At 33.5% G+C, this 12,062-nt stretch overlaps 1 protein-coding gene and 1 non-coding gene across 4 annotated transcripts in view; one reads left to right on the forward strand and one right to left on the reverse strand.

Annotated features, from left to right (window-relative positions):
• Positions 1-12,062, reverse strand: part of Scaf11 (SR-related CTD associated factor 11) — a 63,388-nt gene that overhangs the window by 32,890 nt on the left and 18,436 nt on the right. For all 3 annotated transcript variants that reach the window (XM_074083215.1, XM_074083214.1, XM_020180478.2), the window contains exons 2-3: positions 8,644-8,724; positions 5,377-5,534 (exon numbers count right to left, since the gene is read on the reverse strand). In XM_074083215.1, coding sequence (XP_073939316.1) covers positions 5,377-5,534; positions 8,644-8,704 — 219 coding nt within the window. In that variant the 5' untranslated portion in view covers positions 8,705-8,724. The remainder of the gene's footprint in view (positions 1-5,376; positions 5,535-8,643; positions 8,725-12,062) is intronic.
• Trnaa-agc (transfer RNA alanine (anticodon AGC)) lies at positions 6,910-6,982 on the forward strand. Its single transcript has one exon. It is a non-coding gene; the product is annotated as a tRNA-Ala (tRNA).

The raw sequence follows: 12,062 nt of genomic DNA on the forward strand, positions 1-12,062 counted from the left end.
CATGACCATTACAGGTTGATCCTTAGTTTAAAACTATTCACCATGACCTAACCTTTCTCCTTGGTGGTTTCAAGACAACTAGGCGAACACTTACTTTGGAGTAAATGTTCACTTGTAGTCAGCCTACACATTCCCTATCACACTGAACCATTCTTTCAAGACAGCCCTTGACACTTCATATTAGTCAAACTATGGTTCTTTATACTAGTTTTCAGAAGTATATTCCTAAAAGCTAGCAGTGATAAAAAATTAACACTAAGAAGACATTCCACCTAACTACTCAAAAGGGAACTCTTTCATGTTCTCCAAAATGCACTGTAACAGCAAGGTAAATTCACATTTTATCTTACTTTCTTCTGACATTTAATAGTTAAGAACTTTCTTTTTCTAATCTGAAGACAGAAAATTTAGCAAACTACTCCTATAATTCATTTTATATAGACTGACACTTAAAACTAGGTACATTATTAATTTACCCAACTTTAGGTAATGAGTTTTCAAACTATAAAAATAGTCTTTGGGCTGGTGGAGTGGCTCAAGTGGTAGAGCACCTGCCTAGCAAGTATGAGGCCCTGAGTTCAAAACCCAGTACTGCCAAAAAAAAAGTCTTTGCTCTCAAGGATTTACCGAAGGATTAACTAACAAGGTAAAAACAGCAGCTTTTATTCAAATTCTGAAGAAGTCAGAACTAGCAATCTCCCTAACTCATTTTAAGAATAAAGACAAAAAGCCCTGATCAACTACTGCACAAGTTCAGTATAATTAAATGGGATAATGTAGCTGATAAAACTTTATAAAAGACTAATGTTAGTGGTACTCCATATATACGCTTAAATTATTATTCACAGAGAACTATATAACAGAGAGGTTTAGGTCAGAGTTCAGGAATTTTTTTAAAAAACCTAAACTCTGAGGGAAAACTGTTTGAAAAAAAATCTAACAATAAAGCTTGTTAAATTAATGTACTACTGAAAAATATAATCACCAGAATGATGTGCAAATTCCCACTTACTGTACAGAAGACTGCTTATATAAAAAATATATCCATAGTCAAAACATAAGTCAACTGCTTATATCCTGATTTTTGTTATATATTAATTCAAAATCCACTCCTCACCTGTATTCAACACTGTTGTCTGTATTCAACACTGTTCTTCAAGAACTGTGTGTCACCTTGGTGAGACTCTTCTAGCCTCATGAGAGAAAGCATTTTGATTTTATTAACCTTACTTTCTCAAATTGAAACTGTCAGCATTTGATACAAAATGGTGGACCAAGATGAGGAAATTTAGGGAAGGTAATTTTGTTTACACTAAGAAAGCTAATCACATTTTTAAAAATACTTAAAAGGGAACTATTGCGTAAAAGATAAAGTGAAAGGACCTCAGTAGGTATCAAGAACATACTAATCACATATACTCCATGTGGTTTTAATGTGGCAAGTGGGGCTGAGGTGTAGCACAGTAGCAGAACATGTGCTTTAGTATATGTGAGGCTGCAGGTTCAATCCCCAGCACCAAAAATAAAGTACTGTTAAGTACTTTAAACACACAATGTTTCTAAGTTCTCAAACCTTAAATCTTTAAAGGCCAAAATTTTAACCACCTTTTGCCAATACTGCCAAATCATAAAACCTGAACCACTGTGTGAAAAGGGTAGATATTTTGTGTACAGAGGATCATAATTATGGTGAGTCAGACTTTTCTAGACTTCACCTTTTTAAATATCTATTTTAAATGTGCAAACTCAGATAATCAAGGTTAAACTTATCTAAGTTCAAAACTCTCATTAACTGTAGATTGCCTTTGTTCACAGTATGGCTAAGACAAATTCCTTAACTGAGTAAGTGATAAACCTTAGTATACTGGCTCTATACGTATTTCATCAATCAAAAGGGCCTCTTTTAATTTCAGCTTCTTAGCTCAAATACTGATGAAGCTAAATTAAGGAAAATCTCAACCAGCTTCTAGTGTCAATTATACTGTTGGGGTCAATATTCTGTTTGTTTTTTGTTAATCATCATTATTACTATTTTTTAAACAGGCTTACCATCTGTGGGTTCCTTGAAAGTAACACATTCATAGTGGATATGATTAATTTCGATTTGTTTTAGCATCCTTAAAGAAAAGCAATTAGGCTCTGGGCCGTGGGGGCTAACGTAGATTCCATTATGCTTAATCCTTTTGCACTACGTAAAGTAGATTCTATAGAACATCTAGAGAATACAAAAGCTCAGTTACTCAATCTTTATTTAAATAAGCCACAGAACCAAGATTTTTGCTTTTAGTTTGTTTTCCAGATAGGGTCTCAGGTTTGGGTCAGGATAACCTTAGATCATGATCCTCCTACCTCCACCTCCTGAATAGTTGGTATTACTGACATGTACCATCACACACCTGGCTGAAAATAGGTATTTTAAAGACATGAAAAATTTAAGAGTATGTCCAAAAGAAATTTAGTAGTAGAGTACAATGTATCTTTACTTTTCCAAATACTGGTCATACACAATTGGATTTTCTTCAATGCCTAAGATACTAAATAAAAGCAAATAAATGAGTACTCTCTTTTTTTTTTCTCTTGGTGTTTCTGAATCATATTTCTGTGAACCTTGACTATAAACTGCAGCACAGGTGAATTTCTGACAGACAGAAATCTGGAAAGATGATCATGAAATACATTTTGTGCTGTTTTCTTCTCATGCAGATTTCCAACAACTGTAAATCTCACTTTGACATAAATTCTTTCACTACAAGCGAACTTTTTTTTTGGTGGGACTGGGGTTTAAACTCAGGGCTTCACGCTTGTACAGCAGGAGCTCTACTGCTTCAGTCATACTTCTAGACCATCATTGGTAAATTTTAAGCAACGAAACAACTTCTGATGTTTTTTAACTTTAAGCTATTCTTTGAGTATCTGGGAATAAATTACTACTAGCATTCAGAATCTTTACCTTGTATATCAAATAAACATTAAGATAGTGAATTAAATGAACCAAGGTGCAAGAAAGTGTTAGCACAGGGCAAGGCTCATTAAGGGATTTTAAATATATGCTTATTCTTACTCAATCTGAAGGAACCTGTATATCTTATTTTAAACTGAAAGAGGTTGAAGAAAAATTTTAATGATTATGGGGGGAAAAAAACCCACTGGTAAACTAGAAATCTGACTATACTTGTCAAGGCACTTAAAAACCTTAAAACGCATTTAATTTTTATCACAGCAAAAGATTCAACTGAAAATTTAGTTTAGAAGCCTAAGTGACTTTGTAGGTCAACTTTCATTCATAATTTACAATAATCAATCGTCCTCTTGTTACTGCTTAACTTAATGGTTTACTTAACTAATGGCTGTTGTCCCCTTTAGGGACAATGAAAAAATTCAAAATACTGTTTCTCCACCCCTTTCAATTAAAGGTTAATTACTTTGTTTAAACAATACCATACCTTGTCTAGCCTGCCATTGCAATTTTAGACAATAGTACAACAGATTGATTATTTGTTTCTGAAATGGAATTTCACTTCAACAAAATGTTTCAAAGGAATAATACCAAACAAAAAAATTATTATATTCAAGAAAAAAGTATTGACTACAACACTTATATATGGTACCAAGTGTTTTTCAACTTGAACATATTCTACAAGAGTTAAAAATACAGTAAAATTTGCTACTGTCTAGTAGAGATGAGTATGTGCACAGTCTATAAACTAGTGATTCTATTTCTTGATACACTGCTCATAGAAACCTGCAACATCTACATCACGGTAAAGCTCACGGTTATGTTAACAGATTCACTTAAGAGTGGTAAGGAAGGATGAAGAACCATGTCTATATGTTCTAACTCAAATTATGTTGTTGAAGTACACAATTATGATTAAATACAATCAGGGAGAGCACTGACTTGAAACCTTCCAACCATTCAATTATAGGGCTTCCCCACCTTAAACAAAATCCTTTTTTAAAAAAATTTCATCATAAAGTAGGCTAGAAGGGAGAGGAGACGCTCAAGTTGTACAGCACCTGCTTCGCAAGAGTGAAGCCCTGATTTCAAACCCCAGTATCTCAAAAAAAAAAATCACACCGGAAACCAAAGTGCACTAAATTCAACATAGATTATATCTTTACAAAAGTGGCAGAGAAAAATATGCATTCTTATTTCATTAATCAGTACTCTTGGCAAACTGTCTAGTAGGAAAATTTACCAGTCATACTAACTTAGCAAAATTTAAAACATTTTTCTCAATACATTTTTATCTATTCTTAATTCTTTTTTGTCAAAGTTTAGGTTTAAATCTAAATTAAAATAGTTTCTATGTATATTATTATGAATTCAATTGGCATAACAAATCTATTCTTCCCTTCTTGTAAAACTCAGACACAGACAATGTTATAATCACTACATACAAGGTCAGCTCTTTTTAAAATATTTAAGGAACATATAAGTAAAACACAGAACTTTTGAAAACCCCAATTATATAAAATGTAATGAATTGCAAAGCACTTAGGGACACTGAACAATTTTGAGGTTTTTTTTTTTTTTTTTTTTTAATTTTGTAGTGCTGGGGATTGAAGACACTGGACAATCTGTAATGTTAAAAATATTTTTCAGATATATCTAATTTTACACACTGATAAAATACAAATTCAGAAAGTACAATGTGACCAGTATAATTTTTCATTTAATAATTCATTGCAAAGTATTTGGTCTGAATTGAGTCAACATTAGTATATTAGAAGTCCAAAATGTTTTATTTCTTAATCATTTACACTCCATGAAGAATCTCAGTAGAATCTCTAATTCAAACTATGAAATTAGTTTATACTGAATAACAGAAATTACAAAATATAATTCTAAATTTACATCTGCCTCTTAAGCAATGAGCTCTTGGCCAAATTACAGAATGTGAAATCCAAGATTCCTCAGCTGTGAAATGGAAAGACACTATGACATCTCATTTGGTTATTCCACGAGGCTGATATAAAGAAGAAATAAAAAAATCTATATAAACATTCTCTGAAAACTATAAAACAAAAAGCAGATAGAGTTGTTTTTAGTAGTAAACATATTTATCCTTACAAGGGTCACAAAGCTAGGTGGATGTGTTCTCCCTGTAAAGGTTTTTTCCTTTTTTAAAGATATGCATTTAAAACCCTATTAATTATAAAAGAATGAAAAAATTGACCAAAATGAGAAGTGAATATACAGACACAATTTCAATAATATAGGGAAATTTGACACAAGTATTAGGGAAATACATTACTGTGAAATAATTCTGAAAGGCTATACCAACTCTTTAAGCTAGGTAAAACGAAATCATGCTACAGAATTAAAGTACAGTAATTTAATCAGCTGTGGTTAATATTTATTCTCAGACTTACCTCTGCCCATTTAAGAATACAGGCCATACAGAAGACATGATTACAACTTTCTGGAAAACCAACTTCCTTTCCTAATAGGCAATTAAGACATATTGGACATCTGTCTGCTTCACTGCACAACAGACCAGCCATAGGAGTATTATTCCTGCTTTCTTCACCTGTAAAGTAAAATGTCAAATGTGCTTTCAAGAACTCCAGAACCAAATGACTTATGTTTATGGAAATACAGTGGACTAGATACTCTAAGGACTCTCCTACTACAAAACAATTAAACCTTAAATATTAATAACAAACATATTCCTTGGGGTCAGTAGCTCCAACATTTACATATATTTGGGGGAGAGGGGCTTGCTGGAAATTAAACCCAGGGTCTTGCAAACACTAAGCACAGTCCCCACCACTGAGATACATACCCACCCAACTTTCTTATATTTTTAATGGCAGAATGAAATGATTTTCTAAAAATGCTTTATCAGTTATATTTAGCTTAATTTCTTTTTTTTTTTTTGGTAGTACAGGGGTTTGAATTCAGGGCCTCATACTTGCTAGGCAGGCACTCTAACATTTGAGCCATTCCACCAGCCCTGAAATGAACTTTAATTTACCTTTAAAAATAAATAACATTCATGTGACTCAAAATTTATAGAAAAAAATCTCCTACTCAATCATCTGGTTCCACCCAACACAACAAGTAATAACTGTTAAGTATCTACTGTGTTCTTCTGAAGATTTTTTTTTGTTTGTTTAATGCTCAGGAAGGCAAATGTTTTTTTCTTTTCTCCTTGAGACAAGGTCTATATAGCACAGGCTGGCCTCAAGTTCACCATCCTCCAGCTTCAGCTTCATAACTAGTTAGATTACAATTGTGAACCACCACACCAAGCTAAATCCTAATACATATTCTTCCATGTTTCCTACTTCCCACAAATGTTTCAACACTACATAAACTAGTCTGCTTTTTAAAAAAATTATTAATGGATGTACACTTGTATCCAGCAATTGGCCATGAAAACAATGTCGCAATGAAAAATTTTACCCTTTCCACATCCTTCCCCCTCCTTTTTTTTTGGAGCAGTACTGAGGAATGAATCCAGGGCTTGTTCCTAACAGAAGAACTGCTAGATCAACATTTGTGTGCATTTGTAATGTGAATAAATACTACCAAAGTACCTTCCTTAGGATCTACACCAATATAAACTCCTTATCCACAATGCAAACAACTTATATAAAAATACGTATTGCTGGCACATAAGCAAATAAAAGAAATTCTAAAATTCAACACAAAAATAAAGGAACAGTGAATTGATAGGTGAATAGTATACAGCAAACAAATGGGAAACCTGGGACTATCCTAGGTGCATGTACACACTGATGTTCAGATCTGAAGACTAAGTCTTCCCAAGTCAAAGAAGTGATACAAGTACTGAGAGACTTTGGTAGTTAGGAAGACTCTCAAATGGGGCTAATGTGGTTCCAGCGTAAGTCTAGGAAGAAGCAAATACAAATTCTATAAAGAATCCCTAAATTAGGGCTGGCAGTGTGGCTCAAGTGGTAGAGTACCTGCCTAGCAAGCAAGAGGCCCTGAGTTCAAACCCCAGCACCGCCCCCTACCCTGCCAAAAAGAAAAAGAATTCCTCAAGGTTCCAAAGATTAAATTTATCAAATATGAACTCATAACTAAACATTACCAAATCTAAGAAAATAACTTTGAAAGAGAATCAACAGAAACAAATTTTGAAATCCACTGGCTTCAAATATTATAATTTACAAATACTATGTAGAAAACTATGTTGATTCTACCAATCCATGAGCATGGGAGATCTCTCCACTTTCTATAGTCTTTCACATCTCCTTATGTAGAAGACTAAAGAGAAGATTAGACCCAAAAGGAAATATTTCTGAACTGTAAGACAACTTGAAAGAAACTAGATACACTCTAGGAGAGAGAAAAAGAGGTATCATGAAAGAGGCTTAAAAATGAGGTCTAACACATTAATTGAAATCCAGAAGAAAATTAAAAGGAGGAAATAAAGAGGCAATTACTGGGAAGTGATTAAAAAACATGAAGTTGCCAGGCATAGTTGTGTACACATGTAATCCCAGCACTCATGAGATAGAGGCAGGAAGACTGAGTAGTAACCTGGGATACAAAGTGAGTCCCAAACCAGCCTCAACTACATATAAATAGCAAGATCCTGTCTCACACAAACAATCAAAAAATCTGAAAAACTATGAACCATCAGATAATGGAAGCAGAATGTATGCTAAACAGATGAAATGAAAATAAAACAAGCCTAGAAACAATGGAGCAAAACTATACATTAAAGATGAAAAAAAACTGTGACAGCAGAAAATGGGAAAAGACAGATCATCTACAAGGGAATTGACAATTAGACCAAGAAAAGAATTCTAGACACCATGAAAGAAGGAAAATGATTAAATAATATTTTCAGAGTGCTAAGAGAAAAGCAAAACAAAAAAACCCTAATGATTCAGAATTATATGCCCAATATATCTGCCTTTGAATGGTTGTGAAGAGGGTAAAACAGATACAAAAACTTAAAGAGTATATCATCAATAGACCTTCAATAAAGAAACATCTTAATATTTTTTTTTTTTTGAAGGATGGAGAGGAATAAAACCCAAGCAAGCACTGTATAAAACATCTAATTCAAGCTGGGCCATGGTGGTACACACTTGCAATCACTTGCAAAGCAGAGCAAGGAGGATCATAAACTCCAGGCCAGCTCCAAGCCAGCCTGGGGAATACATAGCCACTTCAAGGACAGACTGAGCTCCACAGTGAGAGACCTTGCCTCAAAAAAAAAACCAAATTAATAATAAATAAATACAAACCTGTAATTTGTGGTGTTTGAAACAAAAGAACCAAAATAATAGATAACTATATAACCTATAAATCACAAGTAGGATGATAACCAAGTATTCTAATGTTCTTCTGATGACCATGAAAATTAACTTTATAAGAAAAGTATTAACGCTAACTATTTAGGAAAAAACTCTTAAACCAGCAGAGAACAAAACTTGAAGAAGAAAATAAAAGGTACACGTTTAACAAACTAAAAACCCTTAATGAAAATTAAAACCTAATAGGAAGAAAAATGTGTGCAGTTCTTAAGTAGTTTGTTTCAGAATTTAAGACTACCACAAGTAAAAATAAAACACTGTGCATTTTTAAATGTATGTAAATAGTTTGTAAACCCCAAGTTTGGCTTTCAACACAGAGCTTTATAAAAATGAAAAAGTTACCTTCTAGATCTTCATACTCCTGATCTCCCACATTCAGGGTATACACAGTTTTCTTCTTCATTCTCCTTGGGAAAGGGTTTCCTAGAGAATGAATTACAATAGAGAATATTTATTTATGTTTGCCTCCTCCCAAAATATCAATTTAAAAAGAATTCTATACTGTAAGAAATTATTTTACACATAAAAGAACACAGCACAAGCCAATCAATTTGTGGATAATATAGTACTCTTTTATATTGCTTACAATTAAGAAGCAAAGAATCTTACTGAAAAGAAACTATTAAATAACAAAAGCTAAATAAATGTCATATTCTATAACATAGACATAAATATAATCTAAGTCTATGGAAAAGAGATCAACTTAAAATGGAGATTTCTGGAAAGAGGAGAAACTGAAGGTATTCAAGGAATAACAAAGTATAGAGAAATAAAATAGTATGATAAGAACAAGAAGACTTTAAGTAAAACGTGTACAAAAATGTTATTGTGTATACTGAACATATAAGCTAAGTATTTCATCTGAAAGATCAGTGAGGGGTAATAAAAGAAATAAGCACAGCAATGTAAATCAAGTGGCTAGATTGTAGATAGATCTCTAATGACTGAGAAGCTTAGATTCAACTTTTGGATTCCTTTAAAGCAGAGACATGATAAAAGTGATGTATGGCTGCAAGTATAGCTCAATGGTCAAGTGTTTACCTAAAAAGAGCAAGAGGCTTTGGGGTTTGATCCCAGGAACACACGAACACACACAGACACACACGTTCATACACACCACACCACACACAAGTGATATAAACTTATTTTTAAAAAGATTGCTATACCCAGAAAGTACAAAATGGACTAGAATATAGTGGGGAGAGATTATAAGCAAAATGATTTGAATAGCTAGAGTAACTGACTATGAAGTGAATTGGAAAAGCAAGAAATTAAACAACTGAAAATTTCTGAGATCTGGTGATCAAAATTGGGAACGGAGTCAAAGATTGTTCTGGTCTAAAGGACCAGGAAAATGATGATTATAAGAGGTAAAAAAACAAGAAACAGGGAAAGTTAATTTTGTAGTCAGGAGAAATTTATGAGGTAAAATTATTTTGGAATCAATTTCAATATTCCTTCTCAAAGTGATGGAAGACATAACTGCAGTGAACCATCCAAATATATTTTATAATATCTAAGCACAAGAAATCCCCAATTTTATCAGTTATGATTCTTTCATATGTATGTGAAGTAATTTTCCTCACTATTTTCTAAAGTAATTTACATATGCTACTTTTAAGGCATGACTTGCCCAGGAAAAACTACCAACTTGGTTAAATAATGAGAAATGCAAAGTCACACTGGTTACAAAGCCAACTGCTTTTGAGGCAAATAACAAACTTACTAGCAAGTCAGAGGATTTAAAGGCTATAGTGGATCTTAAAGCTAAAAATGAGCCAGCATTACTTTAAAAAATTGATACTGTAAGGATAAGCAAAAAAATAAATGGCCTGTGAAGATGACTAAAATGATGACAGTCCTGGAAACCATCTGAGTAAGGTGAATGTCAGCAGTTAATCTTCAAGTGGAATGAACAATTTGGAAGTAGAATGACTAATTAATAAAATTATTTAATCAAATGCCAGTGACCTCTTGCAGGTTGTTGTTTTTTTTTAACTCAAAGATTTACTGAATGTTATAGTTATAGATAACCCAACTAAGTACTGCACCAAAAAAGACAGAAATCCCTGACTGTATATTGTAATAAAGGAAACGAAATAAGTTAGCTAATGTGTTAGATGTTGAAGAATGCTATAGAAAAAGATTAAAACAGTGTGACTAGGAAGGATGAGAAAATAGGGAAGCTGCTATTCTCATACAGAGTGGTGAGAGACACCCTCTCTGATTAAGTGACATTTGAACTGTGAAACATGAAAGAAATAAGGGAGTTAGGTGGCAAGCCAATGCTAAGCATTCTAGGCACAGAACAGAACATATGCAAGTGCTAAGGCAGAAGAGTATGTCTGGTATATTCAAGAAACAATAAGCAGGGCAGTGGTCAGAACAGAGTGAAGGAGGAAAAGTACTAGGTGAGGAAAGAAGGATAGAAGACAAGATCAAGCAGTACCTTCTAAGCTCTTCTGTGAGTGAGATGGGCCAAGAGAGCAGTGGAGGTGGCAAGGGAAAAAGTGGAGACCAGCAAGCAGACTACTCTAATAATCTACAGGGGAGATCCCGCTACATAGCTCAATATTTTATGTCCTATGATAATCTATGCTATTTTCACATATCTTCCTTTAAAAATACTACTCATATGTATATATAAATTATAATTTAGATTTTGAATACTGTCTTGTCCTTTTAAGTTTCATACAATAAAGTACACAAGTACTGCAGTACAAGTTTTTAGAAGTTGTATTCTTCTTCCTGAATATATCCTGTATTAATTCACAAATATAAACTAAGCTTTATAGCCTAGTCTGGTTTAGGTTCAAATTGTTAACCTTTCCTTCTCCTCCTTCATCAACTTTTTTCTCCCAAAGTCTGTCTTGCCATCTATACAAACAGAACTCCTTTCCTTTCTAGCTCACTTCAAAACACCTTGTACCTATTTCCTCCTACTATTCTTCAAGTGAGACTATGGCATGTAAAGAGCTCAACATCCTAGCTAGGGATATAGCAAAGAGATAGGGTACTTTCCAAAGCCCTGAGCTGAATCCCCAGCACCGTAAAAATAAATAAAATAAATGTATCTATATCCTGGTGAATACTACAAACTTTAGTCCAACAAGCCTAAATTAAAATCCCAACTCCACCACCCGTATAAAAAAAATAGCTATTGTTATGATCGTTATTACTGCTAGAAAGAAGAATGAGGAAGAGCAATAAAATTGTTTCTTGCCCATTCTTTTTTCCCTAAATTCAAAGACAAAGACCAAAAAGACTAAATAAAAGTTAAGTCATTTCTTTCTTTCTTTGTTTTTTTTTTTTTTTTTTTTTGGAGACAGGGTCTCACAGTATAGCCCAGACTGGCCTCAAATTCATGATTCTCCTTGTCTCCCAAGTATCTATCTCCGTTTTACACTTTGTTGGTAGTTACAAAGTTGACATGAGATTGAAACTGTTGATAGATGCTACCACTGAAGGGCACTTAAGATGACTAACTAATAAGGGTCAGTTGAGTGAAAGGGATTCTGAAGAAAAGTGAAAGCTGTCTCTGTGACAGGCACAATTAATGCAAGAACAAAGCATTCATGAGGATGCTAAATACTATATGGCTAAGATCTTCAGAGACTCCACAGTAACTCCAGCAACATCTCTTAGTCAATTCCTTTCTATCTTTTATCTCTAATCCTCTAACACAAAGCAGTCCCCCAATTCAACCCTCCAACCAACAAAATATGATTACAAACAGGGTCAGTGAATAAGGTACTTAGTGT

The sequence above is a fragment of the Castor canadensis genome, chromosome 8 (genome assembly GCF_047511655.1).
Source record: "Castor canadensis chromosome 8, mCasCan1.hap1v2, whole genome shotgun sequence".
NCBI classification, from domain to species: domain Eukaryota; kingdom Metazoa; phylum Chordata; class Mammalia; order Rodentia; family Castoridae; genus Castor; species Castor canadensis.